Consider the following 24,925-nt stretch of genomic DNA (forward strand, 5'->3'; position numbering starts at 1 on the left):
GCCCCCAGCACCAGGGCCTGGGCCACAGGCAGCACCCCGTTTATCAACAGGAAAGGGGGACAGTGAGCACAAGGCGCCTTGGGACCCCAGGGCACAGGGCGTTCTGAAGTTTATGGTTGGTTCCCTGGAAGTGGTCCGGTCTCCAGAGCCAGAGGACCAGGTCTGCTGAGAGGGGGGGACAGCCTTTCGCCGTCTCTTCTCCAAACTGAGCCACAATGTACCCCAGCCGCTTCCTCACAGAGCTCCTCTGGACCGTACCCGGGCCCTCCTTCAGAGCCGAGGGGGCTCCAGCTGCGTGTGGGATAGGGGCTCACTTCCACCCTGGCCTCGGGCCTCTAGCTCTGGCCTCTGGAACCAGCAGCCGCCTGGGCCGTGCCTGAGACCTCCCAGTGATGCCGACCGCGCTGGATAGGCTCCGGCCGGCCTCGCCAAATCCAGCTCCTCCCCTTGCTCTCAAAGTGGGCACACTCCACGTGCTCCCAGAGGCCCCGACACGTCTTCCACGCTGGGCTCTCCCTCGGGGCTCCCACGGCTCTTCCTGGCTGACCTGGGCCTCTCGCGGCTGGCCTGGCTGCTTCTCCTGAGGGCGGGGCCTGGGCTGGACTCTCACTAGGGAGTGACTGCGTCTGCTCAGCCTCACAGTGCAGTGTATTTGTTCAAGGGCGCAGCCAGTGCACTCAAGGCTCACTAGCTAAGTTAAATAAAGGATGTTTTAGAAGGTAAGTCACAGGTATTGGCCAAGCTTTTCTGGATGTGTAGCCCTGAGGAATTAAACCCGGGACGCAGGGACAAAGGCAGGCCTGTGCCTCCCGGGGTGCACGTGTGTGTGTGTGTGGGGGGGCATTGCTGACAGAGCAGCGTCAGGCACCAGGCCCTCCGCCTCGGTTAAGCCTCTGATCGGCTCCAATCTAAACACGGCTATGTTCACAAAGTGTATGTTTTTACAAAGCCAGAAGGGACAATTCGTCTGGTTCTGAAGTTCCATGAATATTTCACTCCCTTCTTTAAAAAAATTCACAAGTGTTCAGTGAGCATTTATCTTTTCTAACCACCCTGCAGGAAAATTAACTCACTTAAGCCTAACAAGAACCAGCGCGGCAGGTCCTGCCGCCCCTGACCGGCCCCAGGTCACCCAGCTGAACGCCGAGGGGGGATTCAGACTGGGGCAGGACTCTGTTCTCCGGCGTGACCGGCCCCAGGTCACCCAGCTGAACGCCGAGGGGGATTCAGACTGGGCCGCGGGACTCTGTTCTCCTCCGCCACGTGTGTTACACCTGACCTTGAAGAGAACTGTTTTTACTTTAGACTGGAGTCCTGTACCTTTTAGAGTTTTTTTTAAAAAGGCTGTTTGAAAACCAATGATTGAGCTCAGACTTCCCATTTCAGATGGGGCCAGTCTGAACGGCTCCTGGTCATGCCAGGTTTTGTGAGGGTCCAAAGCCTAATCGGGGCAATCCCCAAGTGACTAGCCACCCCCTGCTCCGAGCAGGCAGCTCTGCTGGGATGCCTGCCAAGTACAGAGTGGTGGCCCAGGGGACAGGAGACAGGCAGCTCGGTCCCGTCCTGACTCTGTGGCTCCTATTGGAGTCCGTTTTTCTCTCCCCTGGTTCTGTGGTGCAGGGTTGCCATGGTACCTCCTTCATGCAGGGTTAGGGTTGGATGTCCCCTGTGTTTGCTCAGAAACTGCCAGTCTGGGGGCAAAGCTGAACTGTGATGGCTTTCGTGGCCTCAAATCTTCCGGATTGGAGAGGGGGATGGGCTGACCTTTGACCCTCGGCATGCAGGGCTGCAGGCTGACCAGGACGAGCGAACGCTGACCAGCACTGAACACAGCACAGGGTTTCACAAACATGCTGCCGGGTGGGTGGCAGCTACCAAACCACGAATAATGTGTGCGCTATTTCACCCGTGATTTGAGTTTCACAAATAACCATGACCACATGCACTTCAGACGCTGAGTGGACAGCCGAGCGGTTGCGGCCAGGGACGCAGGGGCCCTGGCCTGGAGGTGGTGCCAGGGCCGCTCAGTGGCAGGCGGCTCGTCAACTACTGAGAATGTCAGTTCTGTGCTTTGTCACGCAAACTGCACCTGCACTGAGTTCAGCGCACGCGTGGACCCTGCTGGTCTTCAGGTCTCACAAAGGACTTCTTTAAACAAGGGAAAGGAGAGGACAGTAGATTTCATCACAGGCTTTATTTTAGCTGCTTCAGGGCCTCGCCTTTCAGCTCCGTTAGGGAACGTGGGCAAGCTTTCCTAAGGGCCGGAAGGGGCGCCCCGGGTTCTCGTTCCCGTGAGACTCACAGAGTCACCCGCTGCCCACTGGACAGGAGAAGCGAGAGGCGAGCTGTGGACTCAGAGCTCAGCATGGACGTGCTGTGCCCAGGAGAGCCGCCTCTCCTGGCCTCCGGTCTGGAAGGAGTCAGGCGGGGCCCTGGCCATGTGACAGCTCAGGCATCCTGCAGACAGAGTCCGCAGGACCAGCAAGCGGCCATCACGGCTTAGCAGCAACCAAATAAATAAGAGGTTAGGCTGAGTTTACACAGCACAATCAAACACCAAATCCAACACAGACGTGCGTGAGGGGCCGGGCGCTCGGAGGGGTGGGGAGGGAGAATGTCACAGCCAGTGCTATGTGGGACGGGGATCCTGCCCAGCCGGGCACACCAGCTTGACTCTGAGAGGTCGGGACCGTGGGTCAAGATGGTGCATGCATGCAATTTCCAGTGACACTGGGCATTCCAGGTGACAGAGCTAATGCAGTCAGCCATGCCCGGAGGGGCCCAGACCGCACAGGCAGAGGTCCCTGCAGGTGCACACGCGAGCGCACACATGCACACATGCTCAGCATTAGTGTTGCGCGTCTGGCTGGGGGGACCCCGGGAGGAGGGTCCTGACAGGGAGGCGCCCTCCCCGCCCTCCCCTGCCGGGCCGCGCCCGCGCCCTCACACGGCTGACAGGAAGGGGGAGAAGAAGAAGTCGAAGGCGAACTTGAGGGCGCCGTGCACGGAGCTGCGCCAGTCCTGCTCGATCTTCACGTGCCGCCGGGCAGGCGACAGCTGGGCCATGCAGTTGAGGCAGCTGATGGCCTTGAGCTCGAAGACGGGCCACTTGCTGCCCAGGCGGCCCTCCAGGACGGTGCTGAACTCGATGAGGCTGCCCTGGCGCAGGCTGAGCAGCACGCCCCTGAACTCGCCGCTGGCCCGCAGCACGATGTCCTTGGTGACGTCGTCCTCCTCCGGGCCGCGGGGGCCGTTGGCGCCGAAGGGCATGCCCACCGTGATCTCGAACTTGTAGCGGTCGAACTTCTTGATGTGGCAGGGGTGCTTGGCCAGCAGCTTGAGGCGGCAGAGCTCCTCCTCGGCCGTGGAGGCGGGGCCGGGGCTGCAGGCCGGGTAGGCCTCGCCGTACAGGCAGCGCATCCAGTCGCCGATGAAGAAGGGGAGCATGTTGATGGCCGACTCGGCGCTGTTGTCGATGTCCGTCACCCTCACGTACTTGAAGCGGCCCGTCCACGTGACCCGGTGGCCCTCCAGGTGGCTGCACAGGATCTGGGTGCGTGCCATGTTGGTCTCCTTCCAGGCCCGCGGCCCGCACAGGAAGCCGTACTGCTGCCAGGTCAGGGTGGAGTTGTACACCTTCATGCCCTCCGAGCGGTACACGTAGAACCAGCAGAACAGCACGATGGCCGTGATCCACACCAGGATGAGCTTCACGATGGAGCTGCGCGTCAGGGACTTGACCATCTCCACCACCGAGAAGTTGGCCTTGGTCCACCAGCGGAACAGCAGGGGGACGCTGCAGGCCACCACGGTGACCGCGATCTTGGTGAGCTCCAGGGACACAAACCAGCGGGCGAACTGCACCACGCCCATGAGCGCCAGGCCGGCCACCAGGATCGGGAGAGCGAAGAGGAAGAGGAAGTAGCCGATGGACGCGCGGACCAGCCCCAGGCCGGTGGACTCGAGCAGGATGACCACGGACAGCTCGCACCACATGAAGCAGACCAGGTAGGGGACCAGGTAGCAGTAGGTGCCCTTGAAGTGGCGCAGCTGGGCCATGCGGAAGAAGAGGAAGAGTAGGTAGATGTAGAGCAGGCAGGGCACGCTGACGTTCAGCACGACGAAGTGGCCCACGGGCACGGTGACGAAGGTCTGGCCCAGGAGCTTCAGGTAGTGCCAGTCGAAGGGCAGGGCGGGCAGCAGGGAGAGCAGGCCGGCGGCCACCTCGGTCACCAGGGCCCTGCGTGTGTAGGGCTCGGCCGAGGTGCTCAGGCTCAGGTAGCTGGTGACGGTGAAGAAGACGGCCACCAGGGCCAGCTCCGAGCAGGGGATGCAGTCCTTGCTGGCGAGGGGGAAGGAGAAGATGACGAAGACGACGGAGAGCAGGAAGTAGGCGTAGGGCTCCAGGTGGTTCCAGCCGAAGTTGCCCTCGGCCTGCTCCACGTCCAGGTCGGGCTCGAAGCGCAGCAGCAGGCTGGTGAGGGCGCGGAAGCTCTCCCAGGCCTTGCTGTCCTGGAACACCTTGAGGGTGCAGATCACCATGGAGACGAAGGACAGGTAGAAGACCACCAGGGGGACGCAGAAGGCAAAGAACTCGACGGTCAGGTTGCTGATGATGAAGAAGAAGATGAGGGCGTTGATGTGGTGGGTGGGGACGATGGTGGACAGCCAGTGCATGCCCGCCCGGGAGGCCATCTCGATCAGGTATTCCTTGATCTCTATGATGGCGTGCAGCGGGTACTTGACCATCTGCGGGAAGGGGGTGAAGATGGTGTTGGGGCCAGGACGGGAGCCCGTTTGCTGTCACCTCATTACTCCCTGGGAGTCACCACCCCAGCTCTGGGCACAGTGAACGACCCACCCCTGCTGCTTTCCCACGGCGGGCCCGGGTCAGAGAAGGTCCTTCCCCTGCAATGCCCTCTCCATGTGGGAGTGTCCTCCCGGGCTCCATGGTCCCTCCACCCAATCCTGCGGGCCCAGCCCCTCCCTGGGGCGCCTGGAGCCACCCCCTACTCCCCTCCCGCCCCATGCCTGAGCCTGACCTTCTGCTCAGGTTTCCAGACTCACCTGTGCGGGTCTCCCTGTGAGACCTCAGGGGCCTGGAGGAACCTTCCCTCCCCGGGGGCCCGTGCTGTACAGACGGCAGTGCCCTGGGCCGCCCCCCCCCCCCCAGCGGCAAGGACTTCAGCTCTTCCACCTCGGCTCCCCATCCACTCACGGGGACAGGAACTGGTCCTCAGAACCGACACTGGGCTCTGAATGGTCCCAGGAGTGGCTGGGGGAGCAGGGACCCCAGAAAAGAGCTCTGTGTGAATGTGCAGAGTGGGGGTGTGGCCACCTTTACTGAGTGGGGAGGGTTCAACTATAATGGGGCCAGGTGAGACATGTGTGCTGGTGACAGGAGACGCTGAGAGCCAGCTCCTGCCCCCATCACCCCTATACACCCCACCACACAGACCAGAACAACCCTCACAACCACGTTCAAGTGCAGCCCCGTCCCTGCCTCGGTCCTGTCCCCAGCCTGCACCCAGTGCAGAGGGCAGAGGTGACCCTGGCTGTGACCACAGCAAAAGGTGATGAAGTGCCGGGGGGAGGTGAGTCGGGAAGCAGCCTCGGGACAGAGGTGGGGGCGGTTCTGCCGTCCAGGATGGACCCCCACACCTCCCCGGTTTCCTGTGCAGAATTCCCAGAGCTCGGGGGAGATGGGAGACAGACTGGAGGGGTGAGGCAAGAAAGTCGTGGACGGTGCCCATCCTCACAGTGCGTGGGGAGGAGGGCCCAGGTCCGAGGGTCTCTGGAGGGGCGACGAAGCCTGGCGCGTGCCCACCTCCCATCTGAAGGGGCCCCCTGATGGGTCCCCATCACTGCCCAGGTGAGGGAGGTTGCACCACCTCCACGCAGCCCTCAGGATCCTCTGCCCGCTCCACTGAAGGGTGGCAGAGGGGTCCTGGCTGAGCATGACTGAGTGACAACACTAGGGTGTGGCTGTCATCTGCCCAAGAGAGTTGGCTATTATCTCAAGATGACCAGGACACCTGGAAACAACCAGGTGTGAGTTCGCCGCAGATCGGAGGGTGGGCTCCCGAAGGAGACAGTGTGGATGGATACACACACGTGTGCACAGAGCTGAACTCCTTACACACACGTATGCACGAAGCTGGACTCCTTACACACACGTGCACAAAGAGCTGAACTCCTTACATGTGTGCACAGAGCTGAACTCCTTACACACATGTATGCACGAAGCTGGACTCCTTACACACACGTGCACAAAGAGCTGAACTCCTTACACGTGTGCACGAAGAGCTGAACTTACACACACGTGTGCATGAAGCTGAACTCCTTACACATACAATGTGAAGGAATAGCTGAACTCACATACATGTGTGCACAGAGCTGGACTCCTTACACACACGTGTGCGCAAAGAGCTGAACGCCTCCGTGTGTCTGTGACAGCCCGCTCCCACGCTGCTGTATAACAAGCAGCACAGTGAACAAACAATGGACCCAGCAGACGGCGGCCCCGCCCCAGGCCAGCAACCGCGGCAGCAGCTGGTGCAGACGCCCACCTGGGGGACGGCTCTGAGGCCCCCGGGCACCGTGCAGTAAGCCTCGGTGGGGATTCCAGACTTGGCCAGAGAGCAAACAAACCAGTGAACATAATCCCGCTGCAGGCCTCCTCTGGGGGGGCCGGGGGCCCCTTCATGCCAGAGCCCGGCCGGCGGCTAAAGCCAACAGCTCCAGAAGGAGCCCGTGTGCGTCGGCCGTGGCCGCTCACTGACCCCGGCAGAGGGGCTGCACGACGGCTGCCCACCATCACCCTCTGTGACCAACCCCCCGGCGGCACTGAGCCGGCGGCATGGGGGCCCCAGGTAGCTGGTACCTCCCGCTAATCTGAAATCCTATCGCCACGGCAGAGCCATTCATGCGTGTTTTATTTTTGTTTTGCCCATGAAGCCACATGATCCCATGGTTGTGAGAACTTTTAAAAGACAATGAAACTTCTGGAACAGATGGCGCCATGGTAGCCGGGCCCTGCCTGCACACTGCGGTGCCCAGGCAGCTGTGACAGGGAGCTCTCCCCTGCGGGGACCCGGCTCTGCCTCTGGGACCTGCCAGCACGCCCGATTCCTGGCAGCCCCACCGAACCGTGAGACGAGAGACATTCCCAAAGAGAAAGCCCAAACAATCGGAAACAAGCTCTCCTTTGACCAGGAAAGAACTTTTTAAAAATAAAGTAGGAAGTCAAGTTCTGTAAAAGGGCCTCAGAGAGAGCTCCGGCCAGGCCTGAGACCAGCAGCCAGCCCCCCCCACGAGAAGCCCAGAAGCCGCGCCGCGGACCGTGAGAGCCGGGCAGCTGGCCCTCTGCAGAGCCCGCCTGAACTCACCAGGCCCAGGCAGGTTACTCCAAACCGGATTGCAATATTTTAATGTAAAAACAGTGCAGATTTTAAAACATGACTACATTTATTTTCAAGTGGGTCTCATCTGTCATGACAGGCTGGAGAAGAGAAGTGCCTGGAGTCTGGAACATTCTGTGGGAGTCACTTTAGCTCACACAGGCGCCTGTCATCGCTCACTCGGGGGCAGAAGACCCCAGACACGCGTCCCCTCCTGTTCCCTGAAAGGCTATTAAAAGCTGGAACAGCTTTCGGTTTCAGGAGGCGCCCGCTATGATTCACGGTCTCTCTTTTGCAAAAGACTTTTAATGAGAAAACTCGTGAAGGAATCAAGTGCCCTGACAGTTTCAATAAATAGAGCCTCACTTATTTCTTGTCGGAACGCTTCACATTTCTCTTTCCCAAACAGACTTTCAGACATTTCACAGCACTGAGCTCAGTGCCCACCAGAAGGGTGACATGATTTACTGTCCCGGCCAGGTCACTTTTGAAGTCAGGCATTGCAAGCGCTCATCCTGGGACAATGTGAACGAGGACACCCAGATCCCTGCTTCTGCGTGGACCTCCCACAGACATCTCGACCTTCCACAGACATCGCAACCTCCCACAGACGTCACGACCTCCCACAGACATCACGACCTCCACAGACATCACGACCTCCCTTGGTCACGTTCCTCGACCGTCCGGCCCCGCACCTCAGGACCGTCCCCTTGGACGTGCCACCTGTCCTGGGAGGACTACACTCAGCCCCTGGGCCATGCGCGTGGCTGCCAGGCCTGCTGCTCGGGGCCGCACAGCACCCTGACCACTTGTCTCTGCATCTGCCTCCCACCTGGAGGGCGGCCCGGCCCGAGTGCCACCTCTGGGCTCCCAGCTGTGCTCACGCTGAGCTGTGTCCAGCACGGGGGACTTCAGCTGGCTGCCTGTCCCCCCATGCCCACCTTCTGGGCTGGGCGGTCACCTGCCCTGACCCAGACTCCTTCAGCCCCTCTACCACATGAGTCTGGTCAGCGGAGATGTGCAGAAGCAGGGACTCTGGAGAACTACGCTGGGCTTTGTGACGACTCGTCTGCCCGGAGGCCCCTGTGCTGACGGACCCTCTGGGTTGGGCAGCAGACTCCTGGAAACCTGGCGTCTGCAAAGTGGGGCGTGGGCCCCGGGAGCGCGGCCCGTGAACTGAGCTGTGGGTAAGTCTGTGAGGGCAGTGTAGCCCCGGGTATGTCTGTGACTCAAGCCTCAACCACAACGCCAAGGAAACAAAAGCTGTCACCCCAGGGGCCTGCCAACACTCCTGGCTTCCCGCGCACGGGGGCTCCCCACTCCTTCTTTGTCGGGTCAACCGCGGTGGCGAGGGTGGGCTCCCTTTCTCCAGACTGGCCCACGGGCACCGTGCCAGCCCCCCAGCAAGCCTCTCTCCCCGAGCCCTCGCAGAGCTGGGCACACCGGCGTCCCTCAGGGCCCTCCTGGTCTCCTGAGAACTGGCACTTTGTTTGGGGAGAAGGCATTTTTGGGAACTAACCTCCATGCTGCACTGTAAACGAACAATCTCTCAAAATGACAAAGTCTAAATCACAGTCGGACTGCGGCATGCGGCCCCTGCCCCCTGGAGAAAGACACAGGCGGGTGCCCTCCAGGGCCCTCCCCGCTCACCTTCAGGCGCAGGGGCAGGTCCTCGGGGCTCTTGCCGGCCAGCTCGTCATCGTCATCGTCCTGCAGGAACAGGTTGGCGGGGATGATGCCCTTGGCGTACTTCTTGGTGATCTCCACGAAGTCGTCCAGCGCTATGTAGTTCTTGGCTACAGTGCAAGAGAGAACAGCATGGGGTCCACCCATGGTGTCACCCATGTGCACGGGCAAGGCAGGGACAGTGGCCGGGGCCAAGCTGAGGTGGGGCTCTGACCTGGCGGGTGGGTGAGGACCGGCCACTGAGGAGGAGAGGCAGATGGGCTGCTGGGTGCCGGCCCCACCCCGCCCCGCCCCTGCACACTGGCGACGTGCCATCCCTCCTCCTTGGCTCTTCGTGCCCAGGGTCTGCTTGCTGCCCATGAGCCCAGATCACACACCAGCGCAGCACTCTCTGCCACCTGCTCTCCCTCAGCTCCAGCATCTCACAGCGCTGGTGACAGCTGCCGACTGCCCAGACACCCCCGACCCGCCATTCGGCCACACCCACTGAGGCGCCCCGCGCCCCAGACACTCTCCCGAACACTGGGGAGCGCTCGGCTGGGGGAACAGACGGCATGTGCCCACCTGGGCTTGCCGTCCAGCAGTCACGCCCACTGAGACTGGACGCTCGCTGAGAGCCGTGTCCACGTGGAGCACTCCTCTGGCCAGCAGAGGGGGCCAGGAGGGCGGAGAGGGAAGACACAGCCATCGCCATCGTGAGCAGCTGCACCGCATGGTGTGGCTCACGGAGGATCGGACGGTGGTTTCTAATTGGCTGTCCCAGAGGCGCCCGGGTCCTGAGCCCCCAACCCTCCATCCCCTTCCCCACCACACTCCTTTCCATCCACAGCCCCCTGGGGGCCCCCGGTCCCCTCCACCTGGAGCCTCACACTCTGCCCTTCATGTGCTGGCTGCTGCCTCACCCCGGCTGACGTGCTCGGAGGGCCGGATAGCCCACAGCCCACGGGGACTGTCATGTGGCCGCTCTCTGCTCGTGTCTTCTTCCCGCTAAGGTGTGCACTCCCAGTGGGCGGGGCCCAGGTCCCCGTGCGGAGAACTGACGCTCATCATGCCTCGAGACCCCAGGGGGCCGAAGCCTGAACCCCACAGGACGCAGCGGACGTGGGGCACAGGGGACGTGGGGCACAGGGGACGTGGGGCACAGGGGACGGCACCGCGGCCGGGGAGCTGTCGCGGAAGGACTGGCGGCTGTACTCACATTCACTGCTGACCAGGCGCTCCAGCACCCGCCTCTGCTTCTGCAGAGACTTGGGGACGGGGCCTGGCTGCGCCCCTCCATCTGCAGGGGACAGAGCGGATCGAACATCAAGGCTCTGCAGCTCACCCTCCACCACAAACTGGCCATGTGCTCCTGGGGGCTCTGAGCTCTGGGGGCTATAGGATCTGGGCAGCCAACTCTCGGCCCCCCTACCGGGCTGACTCAGTGCCTCTGCTGGGCACAGCCATCCCCTTGTGGACAGAGTCGCCACACTGCACCCAGCAGATCTCTGGCCAGCATGTCTTGTCCCCAGACACCTTTGCTGGCCTTGTCCTTGCTGTGATTTCCCCCGGACACATGAGCTCTCCAGGGCAGGGCCCAGGCCCTTCCCGTGAGCCCAGCCCGAGTGGAGGAGGACTCCACTCGAGTCTGCTCAGTGAGTGAGCACAGCCAGGACGGAAGCCTCCTGCCCTTCATCAACATCGCCCACCGGCCACGCTCCGTGGGCGCACATTCACTGTCCTTCCCCCGCGCCACCTGCTGTAGTCCTTGCCAGGGCTGGTCAGGCAGGAGCTGGCAGTGGGCAGTGACAGGAGGAGAGGCTCTGACCCAGCGGGGGGGCTGGGCTCCACAGGTGGTTCCCTGTGTCACATCAAGCATGCCTCTTGGGTGCCACCCACGCTCCAGGAAGGGGTCCCCAAGAACAGAGGGATATCCCAGAAGGACCCTCCCTGGGACTTAGGAGACCCATGATATCCCCACCAGCAGGTCCCTGGGGGCCCTGAGGTAGGCCCCCAGATCCCCCGCAGGGCTCCCCCAGGGTTCCGGCGGAATGGCCCAGGACACCCCCGGGGAGGCCGCGCACCGTGCTCGTTGACTTGGCCGACGTTCTCCAGCAGCTCGGACACGGCCACCTGCTTCTTCTTCCTGGGGTTGAGCTTCCAGTACATGACCAGGGCTGCCTTGCGCACGGCTCGCTCCAGGTCGGTCTCGGAGGACAGCTGCTTCACCTCCTGCTCGTTCTCAGAGGTGATGCCTGAGGGACAGGGGGTGTCAGGGTCCTCGTCCTGCCGCCCGGGGCCCTCAGTGCTGCCCCGAGCCCTGATGCCCGAGCCCTGAGTCAGGGGCCTCGTCCCGCCGCCCGGGACCCTCAGTGCTGCCCCGGGTCAGGGTCCTCGTCCCACCGCCCGGGGCCCCCAGTGCTGCCCCGAGCCCTGAGGCCCGAGCCCTGAGTCAGGGGCCTCGTCCCGCCGCCCGGGACCCTCAGTGCTGCCCCGGGTCAGGGTCCTCGTCCCACCGCCCGGGACCCTCAGTGCTGCCCTGAGCCCCGGGTCAGGGTCCTCGTCCCGCCGCCCGGGGCCCCCAGTGCTGCCCCGAGCCCCGGGTCAGGGGCCTCGTCCCGCCGCCTGGGGCCCCCAGTGCTGCCCCGAGCCCTGAGGCCCGAGCCCTGAGTCAGGGGCCTCGTCCCGCCGCCCGGGGCCCTCAGTGCTGCCCCGAGCCCTGAGGCCCGAGCCCTGAGTCAGGGGCCTCGTCCCGCCGCCCGGGACCCTCAGTGCTGCCCCGGGTCAGGGTCCTCGTCCCACCGCCCGGGACCCTCAGTGCTGCCCCGAGCCCCGGGTCAGGGCCTCGTCCCGCCGCCCGGGGCCCCCAGTGCTGCCCCGAGCCCCGGGTCAGGGGCCTCGTCCCGCCGCCCAGGACCCTCAGTGCTGCCCCAAGCCCTGGGCAGCTCTGCCTGAGGGGGCTGGGAAGGCACCCATGTGAGAGGCTTTCCAGCACCTTTGGAAAAGACACTGGGCCTAAGTCCCTGCCTGTGCCCACTCTGCAGGCCAGAGGCTCGGCCTGGCCCGTCAGCGGGCGGCCCCGGGCGACCACGTGGGCAGGTGCTGTGTGCGTCATGCTGTCCTCCAGACTTGCTCCCCTCACTCCCTCCAGTCCTCATCCTGACGTGGCCCCTCCCGGCCCCTGGGAACTGTGGCTCTGATGAAGCGGGTGGGCCGCATGGACCCGCTCTGGCCTGCTCCAGAAACGGGATGCTAGGTTGGTGCGAAACTGGCTAACAGAACACCCCCAACTCCATGTGTTCCAAGGCGTCAGTCTGATCTCCAAAGAGAACAGATTCTACACAATAAATGTAACTCTGGAAACACATGATGCAAAACCAAAAGGAAACAGTGCAAATACTGCAGAGCACCTCTCTCTGGCTTCAGAATTAGGGGGATTTGTGTCTTCACGTTTTCTCTCTAGTCAAGTTTCTTTTTTTTTTTTTTTTTAGAGACAGAGAGAGAGTCAGAGAGAGGGATAGATAGGGACAGACAGGAATGGAGAAAGATGAGAAGCATCAATCATCAGTTTTTCGTTGTGACACCTTAGTTGTTCATTGATTGCTTTCTCATATGTGCCTTGACCGTGGGCTTTCAGCGGACTGAGTGACCCCTTGCTGGAGCCAGTGACCTTGGGTCCAAGCTGGTGAGCTTTGCTCAAACCAGATGAGTCCGCGCTCAAGCTGGCGACCTCAGGGTCTCTAACCTGGGTCCTCTGCATCCCAGTCCAACACTATTCACTGCACCACCGCCTGGTCAGGCTAGTCCACGTTTCTATGGTAAGCATAAAACACTTCTATAATTGGAAAAGAAAGCCACTAAAAAGACCAGTTATAACATGGACTCTTATCTTGCTCTGAGTGCTGAACGCTCAGGAAGGGGCCTGTCCCTGACACAGGGCCCAGCTGTCTCCCTGGTAGGGTGACGTGACAGTGAGCACGCGCGGCTGGGCTACACCTCGCTGCCCGACCCCGTCCTGATAGCGAGCGTGACTGAGGAGGCCTTTGCTGTCACGTTCTCCGGCTGACCGCACCGGCTGTGGGGTCTGTGCCCCAGTCTGGACGGAAACCCGCAGGGATCGACTTGTAGATGCCAACACACGCTAACACGTGAAAATGCATCCTCTGTCACACGTACACGTCACCTGTGCTCCAAAAACACTGTCTAAATGGCAGAGCCACTGCCGGGATGGAAGCTACACGTGCTTCTCAGCGAGACCCGCCCTGGTGTTACTTCAGCTGTGACTTAGCTGCCGGCACACATCCACAGCGCTGCCCCGCCCCGCCCTGCGCCACCTTTTCTGTCTGCCAGGCACCACCCCGCCCTGCGCCCACCTTTTCTGTCCGCCAGGCACCGCCCCGCCCCGCCCTGCGCCCACCTTTTCTGTCCGCCAGGCGCCGCCCCGCCCCGCCCTGCGCCCACCTTTTCTGTCCGCCAGGCGCCGCCCCGCCCCGCCCTGCGCCCACCTTTTCTGTCCGCCAGGCGCCGCCCCGCCCCGCCCTGCGCCCACCTTTTCTGTCCGCCAGGCGCCGCCCCGCCCCGCCCTGCGCCCACCTTTTCTGTCCGCCAGGCGCCGCCCCGCCCCGCCCTGCGCCCACCTTTTCTGTCCGCCAGGCACCGCCCCGCCCTGCGCCCACCTTTTCTGTCCGCCAGGCACCGCCCCGCCCCGCCCTGCGCCCACCTTTTCTGTCTGCCAGGCACCGCCCCGCCCCGCCCTGCGCCCACCTTTTCTGTCCGCCAGGCGCCGCCCCGCCCCGCCCTGCGCCCACCTTTTCTGTCCGCCAGGCGCCGCCCCGCCCCGCCCTGCGCCCACCTTTTCTGTCCGCCAGGCACCGGCGCAGGAGCTTGACGGCCTCGCGCCGGCCCTGCTTGGCGGCCAGCACCAGCCAGTCCACAGCCGTGCAGTTGTTGAGCTCCTCGTCTGCGGCGCCAGCCAGCTGCAGGTAGTGCTTCCCCACCTGCGAGCAAGACACTGTTCAAACCGCGCTCCGCAGCGGCCTCCACACAAAGCGGGGCCCCGACCTGATCCCCGCAGCCGGGCTTCCGGGACCCTCTTCTTCTCCGAGTTCCAGGCCAGGAAGAAAGGTGGCAGGAATGGGGTCCCACTAGTGTCCACACCAGGCTAGGCCTGTTGCACCCTCGGGGCACACGCTCCTCAGACAGGAGGGTGTGGCAGCCCCTCCACAGAGCCAGTGCGAATGCGGGTGGGCACCAAGGCCAGGCAGGGCATCTTGAAAGAGGTGGTGCCCAAGACCAGGTGTGAGCAGGACCAGGAGCGGGGAGGCAGGAAAGGTGACTGGGCAAAAAGGAAACACCACGAAGGGGCTCGGCTCACGGAGGTGCCGTCACGCTGGCACCAACCTCAGGCACCAGACTCCCTGGGCCACGGAGCCCTCCTCCAGGCCCACCCACCAGACACCACCGCTCTCACCTCTGTCTGTGCCCTGGGGTCCCCAGCCTTGGCCTTCTCCAGGACTTCTTCAAAGGGCGTTTCCACATCTCCCGTCACGGGTCCTTTAACACAGGAAAAAGATGTCACAAAGCTGGTCGCTGTCGCTTGTCAGAGGACTGGACAGGACAGCAGGGATGGGCTTCAGACCCGGAGCAGCACCTCACGTGCTGATCCAGGTCAGGCGTGCAGAGAAGACAGAGAGAACACCCCACGAGCTCTGCCTTCCCAGCGTGGAGCATGGGAAGCAGACACCCCAGCATGTGGGGAGGGGGCAGCTCTCAGCAGCAGCTCAGTCTCTCTGGTGGCCCGCATGGAAAGAGCCGGGACACTGGCCTGAGTGCCACCATGTCCCTGCACCAGAGCAGCTGGGCGCAGGACTGAGCCTCCTCCCCGTCACCAGAGCCTGGCCAGAGACTCTGGGGGCCAGCGGTCGAGCCCGGGCTCAAACCCCAGCCATCTCTGCTGGCTTGTGCACAGGGCTCTGCCTCCAAACACAGGGCTCCCCAGAGACTGTGGGGGCCAGCAGTTGAGCCCGGGCTCAAACCCCAGCCACCTCTGCTGGCTCGTGCACAGGGCTCTGCCTCCAGACACAGGGCTCCCGGAGAAAGTGGGGACCAGCGGTCGAGCCCGGGCTCAAACCCCAGCCATCTCTGCTGGCTCGTGCACGGGGCGCTCTGCCTCCGGACACAGGGCTCCCGGAGAAAGTGGCCTGAGGCGTGGGCATGGGCACACACTGCGCTCCCTCTGCGGTCACGGCTGTCCCTGGCAGCTGGTCCCACGGCAAGCACAGACTAGGTCTGCGTTCAAATCCCGACTTCATCCGTCACCAGCTGGGGGCCCAGGGTCATTCCTTAACCCATTCCCCTTGCTTCTCTCCTCTGAAAAATGTTGGAGAAGTGAGTCAATGAAGGTAATGACTATATGGTGCTCAGCATGGAGTGTCGTTAATATTTACTCTCGTGACCTGTCGGTACTTAGCTGATGTTCCCTACACCTGTGCTAGATGGACAGATGAGTTAATAAAAATTGACCTGAAAAGCCACTCTCAGACCAATGATCTCTGACCTGTGCAAGGCCTGCAGGGTGGGGCTCGCTGAGTCCACATCAGTGACCAGGGACAACGCGGAGCAACTAAGAAAGTGACAGCAGGCCCAGTCGTGGGGGGCTGGGACCCCAAGGCTGCCACCCTGCCCAGGGCTTGTTCCTCCCTCCCCTCCCCTCTGCCCTTCTCCCCTCCTCTCCCTCCTTCCCCTCCTCTCCGGGAGAACCAAACAGAAACCACATCTGTTTCCTGACTCTTCTTATCTGAAACTACATTCTTGACTCCCTCTCCAGGGCTGGTTTGCATCAGCCAGCTTGAAACCAGGTCCAGATCTGGTCTCCATACCCTGCGGCCGGCGAATCTGTGTGGGACTGAGATTCCGGGCACAGGCTACTGGAGGTAAGAGCGGGGAACGTGGAGATCTTTGAAGGAGACAAGATCAGAAGAGCCTAAGTCTGGTGCTAGGCCTTCGTAAGCCGAACAGGGAGCCTCGGCTGCTGCACCCAGAGCCTGGGGGCCTCCAAGGCTTCGCGGGAGGGGCTGCTGTGGGGCAGGAGACGGGCTGCCCTCCACTCAGCAGCTGGTCACTTGGACAAGCCTCTGCCTCAGTTTCCTCTCTCTAGATGGGGAAACTAGCAGGGCTCCACTCCTTGCTGCTGTGAGGGGTCACTGTCCCGAGGAGAGCAGCACCCACAGCAGGTGCTCATCGTGGGGGCCTTGCTGAGCTGGGGCGAACGCCTTGGGCAGTGGCCTCTCTAGGGGAAAACAACAACACAGAGGCTGAGAGACGTGAGGGTGGCCAGGTGGCAGTGCGGGCCTGGGGCTTCCTCAGCTCACACAGACCACCTGGGGGGAACGTAGCCTCATCTCAACTGGGACCAGAGTCAGGCGTCACAGGGTCCCACCCTGTGGTGGTGGTGGGGGGAGATAAAGCATCCCCCCCCTACACATTTATTCACACACACACAGTTTGTGGCATAAGTCTCCTTCGGAGGAGAGAAGAAATCTCTCTCTCTCCCTCTCTCTCTCTCTCTCTCTCTCTCTCACACACACACACACACACACACACAGGCCTGAATTGATGTCACGGCCAGTCCCAAAGGGGAGCTTAGTAGGGGTCATAAAACTCAGTGGGTGCAAGGGGAAGCCCCAAAGAGGTCTGAATGGGACCTCAGTGAAGGAACCAGGGGCCAGGACCACGCTTGGTGACATTCATGAAGCAGCTCAAGGCACAGCCCATCTCTGCGTCACCATGAAGGACCTGCAGGGACGAGGGGCGGGGACTCAGCACGATTCCGCATGAACCAGGGCCTTGGAATGTTCGCTCAAAGCACAAGGTCTGCCTGACCTGTGGTGGTGCAGTGGATAAAGCCTTGACCTGGAATGCTGAGGTCGCCAGTTTGAAACCCTGGGCTTGCCTGGTCAAGGCATATATGGGAGTTGATGCTTCTTGCTCCTCCCCACCTTCTTTCTCTCTCTCTTTCTCTCTTCTTTGAAATGAATAAAGAAACAAAAAACAAACAAAACCCCCACAAGGTCCTAGCCCTGGTGCAGTCCCCGTTGGACGCCTCGTGGCCAGCACGACTGCACCCACTTCACAGATGCAGAAACAGGCTGGGGGACGACCTCAAAGGCACCAGCAGCCTTTAGCCAGTCTCTGGGCATTCCTGGACCCCTCAGGCCACAACACTCATAAACAGTCCAGGTGCAGACATGCGCTCTGGGAGTTCAGTTAGGAAAAGGTCAAGGAGAACTAATCTGGCACCAAATCCCAGAGAGTTCTACAAAGAGCAGGTCTCCACCCACTAAGGCCAAAATCAACCGTCGGAGGCAGCACTTACTCCCAAATACAAGGAACAGAGTGGAGACTGTCAGACTGCAACACACAGGACAAGGAGAGCTGTGGAGATTCCAGCCCCGTGACCGAGGGTGCACACGGGCACACGTGCAGGTGACAGTGGCATGTGCATTCCTCCTTGCGGGTCAAGGTCAGAAAGTAGAAGAGGTGGTAGAGCCTTGAGAGTCAGGCTGGGTTTCAGCAGGTGGAGGTGGTGACAGCATGGCAGAGGCTCCCGTGTGGCCCAGGGAGGGTGTGGGACAGTCTCTGTGCTGGGGGGGGGGGGCGGTAACCCGGGAGGAGGAGGAACGGGGCTTTCTCCACCCACGGGGCGCTCGGAGCAGCACTGCAGAGCCGGGCACAGGCTCGTGCTGACCCGCCCAGCTGCCCTGGAGCTCAGGGTCCCTTCGTCACAGGGTTGGCAGCTGTGAGAATAGACTGACCATGTGCCGAAAGGCACTGGGTAAACGATCAGAAAGAGAAATGCTGACACCAGCTGTTTCCCTCAAACATCACAACCGGGGGCCGGGGCTCCACTGCGGCCAGCATCCCTGACACTTACAGTGAGGCCTCGACGGGTGGAGGAGTCCCTGTCCCTCCTGGTGTGACAGTCTCAGGCCGGACACACAGCACCACCCCGAGCCTCTGTCCCCGTCCCTGCATCACCCAGGAGGTCTGGGGCTCTCCCTACCCAGCCCCACCGCAGGTGAGGCCGTTTCTCCCCCTGGGGCTCGCCACACTGTGCCCTCGCCCCAGGCTAACGCCTGCTCAGGCGTCTTTTTCCCCCGGGACAGCAGGCCTTCCACCCCCAGCCCCAGGTCCAGGGCCACCTCAGGGCTCCACAGCCCATGCTTCCCTGTTCCCCATGAGCCTCTGAACCAGCGGTTCTCAACCTGTGGGTCGTGACCCCGGCAGGGTCGCCTAAAGCCATTGGAAAATACATAATGCATATCAGGTATTTACATTCCGATTCATAACTGTAGCAAAATTACAGTTATGAAGTAGCCACCAAAATTATTTTTTGGTTTGGGGTCACCGCAACATGAGGAACTGTATTGCGGGGTCGCGGCATTAGAAAGGTTGAGAACCACTGCTCTGAACGCTTTGGGCCAGGTCTGACTCACCGGTGCCACCCATGGCCACTCGGGGCCAGCACAGGGCTGTGCTCAGTGAAGAGCAGGTGGACAGAGGATGGACTGAACCCCAAACCCCGCCCCACCCAGTGACAGCAAGGCAGCCAGCACCATGACCAGCTGTCCCGTCCCACCTGAGCACCACACGGGGGACGCACTTCTGCCCGGAGGCACCTTCTGGGAAGGCATGGGGGTGCAGAAGCCCCAGAGGCCCAAGAATGCAGTGTGTGTGTGTGTGTGTGTGTCTGTGTGGAGGAAACAGTCCTGGGCAGCCCAGCCTGGGCGGGCAGTGGTCAGAGGGAGCGGAGACCTGGGCCTGGGCCTGGCACCTGCCAGGGTGGCCGCTGGCCCTGAGGGAGTGCCCACACAGGGCTCCCGAACCGAGCAGAGTGCTTGCCCACATGCCCGAGTGGCGCCTGCGGGGAGCTGCAGTCCTCTGACTACAAGTGCAACAAGGCCACCTGACGTCTGACGTCTGCTGCGGCCCGAGTCTGCGAACGTCACAGCAGAGCACGTGCGCAGGGGAGGGCGGACGGGACTCACGGAGTGGCGGGGCCCTGAGCTGTGGGGAAGCCCCTGGGGAGGGGCTGCGAGGGGAGCCTGACCCTGTGCGAGGGCTCGGTGCTCACCCTGCGTCCACGGAACGGCCCTGGCCTGGGCTGAGGACAGTCCAGCCGCTCAGGCCCCGTCCCCTTACCTGTTCCATCCACTCTTTCTCGGCTCCTGGGGCAAGGGGCCTGGGGCACTGCTGAGGCCGCTGCGTCTCCCCCATCTGGTCCAGGTCCAACTTGGGGTCCAGGAGCTTGGGGCACCCCACTCTTCTCCTGTTTCACCGAGGAAGTGCCATTGAGCCGCGAGCGGGCCTGGGACTGTGGGGCTGGCGGAGGCTGTGAGCCGGAGGGGCTCCCAGGAGGGGCGCTCGAGTCCATCCTGCCAGCGAGAAAAGCTGCGAGTCAGACGCACAGCGGGGCCAGTGGGGCTGGGCAGGCTCAGGCCTCTGGTTTTTCGTAGGAGGGGACGGCAGAGGCAGAGAGGGTGGGCTGCCCAGCATCCTGGATGAGGGTGGACCTCATCCGGCCTCACAGCAGCCCCCACAGGCCCATCCCCATCTTACAGACGAGGAAATCGAGGGAGGAAGCGCACTCAAGGCCGTCGGCCCAGCGGGCCCAGCCATCAGGAGCTCAGGCCCTGACACCCTCAAGGGGCACGGGGCACGCGGCCGCGTTGTCATCGTCTGAGCAGCGGGAACGATGACTGGATGCAGCGAGGAGTCAACAAGCTGCTCCGCACGGGGTGCCGGGCAGGGCCTGGCTGTGCTGGGTTAACGGCGGCCTCCACCTGTGCCCACCCCAAATCGTGAAGGTGACCTGATTTGGGCAAAGAGGGTCTCTGCAGGTGTAACGAATGATCTTCAGATGAGAGCATCCTGGGTATGGGTGAGCCCTGACCCAGTGGCTGGTGTCCTTGCAAGGAGAGGAGGGAAACAGAGACAGAGAGGGGACCCCGTGAAGGGAGGACGGAGGCAGAGACTGGAGTGATGCAACTGTGACCCAGGGAACGCGGGAGTGACCCGCAGCCACCAGGGGCCGGAGAGAGGCCCGGAGGACTGGCCCTCGGTGCCCCGGAAGGAGCTGAGGGGAAGAGGACGGCAGGGTGGACCAGGACTTAGGCAGCTCTCCCGGCTTTCCAGGCTGGAGCCACAGGACAGAAATCTCAGACCTCAACGGCTGCGAGAGGCACACGAGGACAGCAGAGTTGCGTCCGAGAACCGACGACTGGAAAGCACCAGAGCGCCCACGGCGAGGGGAGGGCTTCCGCGGTCCCGGAGGGCCATCCGCAGCACAGACACAAACCCTGCTGGCTCGTCGAGGGGCTGAGGCACGGGCCCTGCAGTGAGGGCCAAGCGGGGGCCCTGGCTGGGCTCCGGGGGACAACCCACGGAGACTGCTGGCACCACGTGCACGCGGCGTGGGGACCCCGTGAGGCTTTTCCTCAGACTGCCGCGGGTGCCGCGCCCCTCCCCGACTCAAGGCCTGTCCACCCTCCTCACTGAGATGAGATTACCACGTGCAGATTGGGCAGAGGCTGGCAACGAGGACATCGGGCCCCTGCCCTGCCCTGCCAGGGCTCCCTGACCTTGGCCCTGTCCCCAGAAGCCTCGGCCCTCTCTGCACCTCAGTCCCCTCAACTGTAAACGGGGACCACAGCCCAATGCTTGGGGACACTGTGAGGATAAAGTAGGCCAGACCGTGAGGTGCACAAGAGGGGTGAGGGTCCTGGACATCAAACACCTGGCTCCCCGCATTGAGCCTGATGGAGTAGGTGCCCGACATGTTTCTGTGGCACTACAGACCGTGTTCACCTCACCCCAGCTACACAGGGGTCCAACAAAGATCGGATCCGTGTCCACCAGAGAATGTTATGTGTTTCCATCTGGACACACCTCCCTCAGAGCGACTGAGCCCTTACGTTAACACTTCCCCGGGAGCCAAAGTGAGAGCACAGTCCAGCATGCAAACCGGCCTGGAGATCAAAGCAGTGCTCAGGGCTGTTCCAAACTCCAGGCTTCCAGGAACCAGAGGCAACTTCTGCAAGACAGTCCTTCGGTGGCCTGTGCAGAGCACAGTGAGCACGCTGCCGGCTGTGGGTGGGGGCCACTGGGGACTTGGCACACACAGCCGAGCGCAGGCGGGTCACGGCTGAGACAGCGATAAGGGCAGGACATGAACCATGGGGGCCACGTCCTCCCTGGCCATCTCCAGTGGCTCCTGCTGCCCCAGAATCAAGTGCCATCTTCCTGGAGTGGCAGAGAGCAGCTCTCCTGAATAAAGGCTGACATGTCGGGGCATTTCTGTTTTTAATAATGATGACAAACACGTCATCTGGAATGTGCTCTGTTCCCAGCGCTCCCTAAAGATTTTCTCGGGGTTCCTCCCATGGCCTAGGTAGTAACATCCGGGTGTTACAGATGGAGAACGGATTCTCCTTCAACCCTCGCCCATTCCACAGAGGAGCCAACGTGGATCCCGGAAGGCGAGATTCCTGCTCGAGGTCGCAGAGCTCACAGTGTGGGAATGGGAACTCCGATCCACAAAGCCTCTGTGAATTTCTGGGAAAAGGGTCCCGTCAAGACCTGGTCCCCACTGGCCTCTGCAACCTGGCCCCCACTACACCTTCTCTCCCTGGTCCACTGGCTCCCAGACCGGGTGTTCCTCCACATGCACACGCAGCGGCTGACCACGCCTGCGCCCTTGCAGAGCCTTCTTGCCTGCTGTCCATCAGGACTGGTCCTCCCAGCACCCTCCAGAGGGCGGTGATGAGTGCCACGCCCTCCACATGGTGCTACACTGTGCAGCGTTAACCACGACCTCGCAGGAGACCTTTAAAGATGAGGAAAATGTGTGTATAACTCTGTAAAGTGGGATTTAAAGCAACACAAGATATTAGCTGAAGTCAATTTAGGATGAAACCAAGTTTATATGCAGAAAAAGAGGGAAGAAAACGTCTCCAAAATGGTAATACCATCTCTGGGTGAAGGGATGGCAGGTGGTTTTACTTTATTCTTTTTCTAAATGTATTTCCCTAGTTTTTGTATTACGAATGTTATTTTAAAACACCTGTCACAGGGACCTTGAGGGAGGGGGCCCAGGGGTTCTCAGGGCCTGGGATGTCTGCTCCGGCCCAGCCCCTGGCACAGGCTGCTCCTTAAGACAAGGGCACAGGCCCTTGGAGGCTCCCAGGGGCCTATTTTTGCCAGAGTGTTAAGGGCCAAACCAAGGAACATTCCGGCTCTACCCAAGTGCCAAGTCCATAGGAACAAAGAGGGAGTCAAGTTGGGAATGTCCAGGGCAGTGGTCAGGGACAGCCACAGCGTCTCCCAGCGGCCGAGCCCCCACCGCACACCTGGCACCTGGAGTGCGCCTGCCCAACCCTGTGCCGGGCCCTTCTCGGGCCCCCTGCGCAGAGACTGCTGTGGGGCTGGCCTTCGAGAGCTCCGTCTGGACGGGAGGACACCTAGAGACAACTGCAGAGTGGGAGTGTGGGGCGGAGGCCCAGAGGGGGCCTCACAGGGGGGCTCACGGGGCAGGGCAGGCACCCCAGAAGAGAGGCTGGTCCCCGCCTTCAGGACAGCAGGCACAGGCCAGGTCAGGCTGGAGGGAGGGAGGAAGGAAAGGAGGGAGAGAGGGGGGAGGTGGGAGGCATTCCAGCAGGGGCTGCCCAGGAGAAAAGGCAGAGGATGGACAGTGAGCCAGCAGGAGGGACGGTGAGCCAGCAGCCTACCCAGAAAGGGGTGGGCAGCTGAGAAGTGACCTCTGGGGAGGGCCACAAGGACGAGAGAAGAGGCTGAGTGGGTGGCAGGGGCCGGTCCCGAGGGCCTGAGTGAGTACCAGGCTTCGGGCCAGAAGGGAGTGCAGGGCGGTGCTGAGTAAGGAAGTGGCAATGAAAGGACCACTGGGGCTGTGTGGGGACCTGATGGGGACCAGGAAAGGGGCCGCCGGGCAGCTGTCCAGGAAGAGGTGGCAAGGCCTGGCATGGCGCAGGCATCTGAACAAAGCTCTGGGGCCTGGAGAGACAGGAGCGTCACCAAGTGACTGTGAGGGGTGGGGCAGCAGAGGGTGGCAGGTTTGTGGCTAAGGACCACGGTGGTGGTGGCACTTTCTGAGGTGAGGTCTCGGGAGAGGCGAGGGAGCCATATAAAGCCAAGTTCCATCTCTGTTACGATTCTTCATAGCACCACCATCATGGACCAGGGCTTGGTCTCTGCTCTGCTGCATAGGTGTTTCAGGGGGCCAGGGCTGAGCTGTCCCCCTCTGTGACCAGTTATGAAGGAGTGTCCAGCTCTGGCCTGGGAGGGCAGAGGAGACCTGAATGGGGAGCCTCTCCACACGCTCTTCATCCTGAGAAGGTAGGTGAGGTGGGTGGTCTCCCAACAGCCTTTCCTGTATCTAGTCAAAGGTCCGCCTGCTGAGGGAAGGGAAGGACGAAGGGACTGCTATGGTCGTCCCTGGTCGGACGCCTGGGGGCTCCCATGAGAATTACAGGAGGGCCACACTGGTCTCTGTGGCTTCTGGGACAGCTCCCTTACCCGGGCTGCAGCGAGCTCGGGCAGCCGCCCCCGAGGGTGCCCACCGCGCTCCGTGAGGGGATGGGTCGCGGCAGAAAGGAAAGCCCTTTACACGGGGCCGAACTCCAGGGGTCACTGTCCAGGTGCGAAGAAGCGGGCTGCGCTTGCCCCGGGCAGGTCACCAGACCCCAGCCAGCCTCAGCTTCATGTGGAATGGACCTATCATTCCTACCTCTAAGATAACGTGGGGGGGGTTAAGTATTATACAAGTGTCAGCTCCTTAAAGTTTCTTAACACCAACAACCAAAAATAAGACAAGGACATGGCTCCATCCAGCCCTCAAGGGCTGGGTCAGATTCCTCAGAAAGTTTCCATCTGTCAAAACAGAAATGAACATTCCGGAGTGCCTGGCTCCTCTCAGCCAGAGCCTAGGGGCTGCCACTGTCCCCCTCTCTTCCCCAGGAGGAGTCCCAGGGACAGTAAGTGTCATACAGATTCTAGCTGCGCTGCAAGCACTTTTTAGGCTGGTCCCCCCTGGGGCAGGGGTGTGTGTGGGGGCGGTGGTACTGGCTCGGTTTCCACGGTACCCCCACCCCTACTCCAGTCCCAACTTGGGGGCCCAGGCGCCTTCCAGCGGCCTGGCAGGCAGGCACTGAGGGCAGCCCTGAGTCCCAACGACGGCTGCGGGGGAAGGGCCATGACGGGGCAACTCGGGACCAGTGCGGCGGGGGCTGGGCGCCCCTTGCCACGCACTGGGACCCGGCGCCACCGGCCACCTGCCTTTCGGGCCTGTTTTCCCCCCACAAGGGAGTTTCACGGCGAGGTTCGCGGGTGTGAAGCGCTCGGAGCGCGCGGTGCCCCCTTAATTCCCGGGGCGCTGGGGTCCCAGGGGGCGATCACCCCCCTTGAGAGACCCCACCCGGGTAGGGGTCGCCGTGGCGTCGCGGAGCGGACGGGATTCCGCCCTTCAATTTCTGGGGAACTTGCAGGGGAAAGGGGGAACGCTGGAACCGGCCGCCCATCTGCTCAATGGGGAAACTGAGGCCCGAGACGGGCGGCGCCTCAGGGGGCTCCAGAGTTAGTATCCAGCCCCTCGTGCCGCCATGCCCTGCCCCGAAGTACTCACCGGCCCGCGAGTGGGCCTCACGCGGCGCCGCGACGCCCTCGAGCTTCCGGGCTCACCGCAAAGTTACTCGGGAAGAGCTGGACTCGCGGGGCCGAAGGAAAGTGGCCGGGACAAGCGGGCGGCGTCAACTGCAAAGGGAGCTGGTGAGTGCAGCCCAGTGCGCGGA

The 24,925-nt window shown here is 62.1% G+C and overlaps 1 protein-coding gene across 1 annotated transcript; it reads right to left on the reverse strand.

Moving 5' to 3' along the window:
- Positions 1-2,174: 2,174 nt before the first annotated feature.
- Positions 2,175-24,925, reverse strand: WFS1 (wolframin ER transmembrane glycoprotein). The gene is made up of 8 exons (XM_066384959.1): positions 24,760-24,925; positions 19,266-19,498; positions 14,536-14,618; positions 13,918-14,062; positions 11,150-11,320; positions 10,285-10,365; positions 9,051-9,196; positions 2,175-4,749 (listed from the first exon to the last, which is right to left on the reverse strand). The coding sequence occupies exons 2-8, from the start codon at positions 19,495-19,497 to the stop codon at positions 2,944-2,946; spliced, it is 2,664 nt and encodes an 887-aa protein (XP_066241056.1). The 5' UTR covers position 19,498; positions 24,760-24,925; the 3' UTR covers positions 2,175-2,943.

This window comes from Saccopteryx leptura, chromosome 5, assembly GCF_036850995.1.
Source record: "Saccopteryx leptura isolate mSacLep1 chromosome 5, mSacLep1_pri_phased_curated, whole genome shotgun sequence".
NCBI lineage: Eukaryota > Metazoa > Chordata > Mammalia > Chiroptera > Emballonuridae > Saccopteryx > Saccopteryx leptura.

What these genes read in the sequence shown, in the direction of transcription:
- WFS1 (XM_066384959.1), bottom strand. Translation starts at nt 19,497, where the DNA reads ATGGACTCGAGCGCCCCTCCTGGGAGCCCCTCCGGCTCACAGCCTCCG. An exon ending in GTGCCTGGCGGACAGAAAAG is followed by an intron (nt 11,321 to 13,917) that starts GTGGGCGCAGGG and finishes CCTGTCCCTCAG; the next exon opens with GCATCACCTCTGAGAACGAG. An exon ending in CGGCCAAGTCAACGAGCACG is followed by an intron (nt 10,366 to 11,149) that starts GTGCGCGGCCTC and finishes TGTCCCCTGCAG; the next exon opens with ATGGAGGGGCGCAGCCAGGC.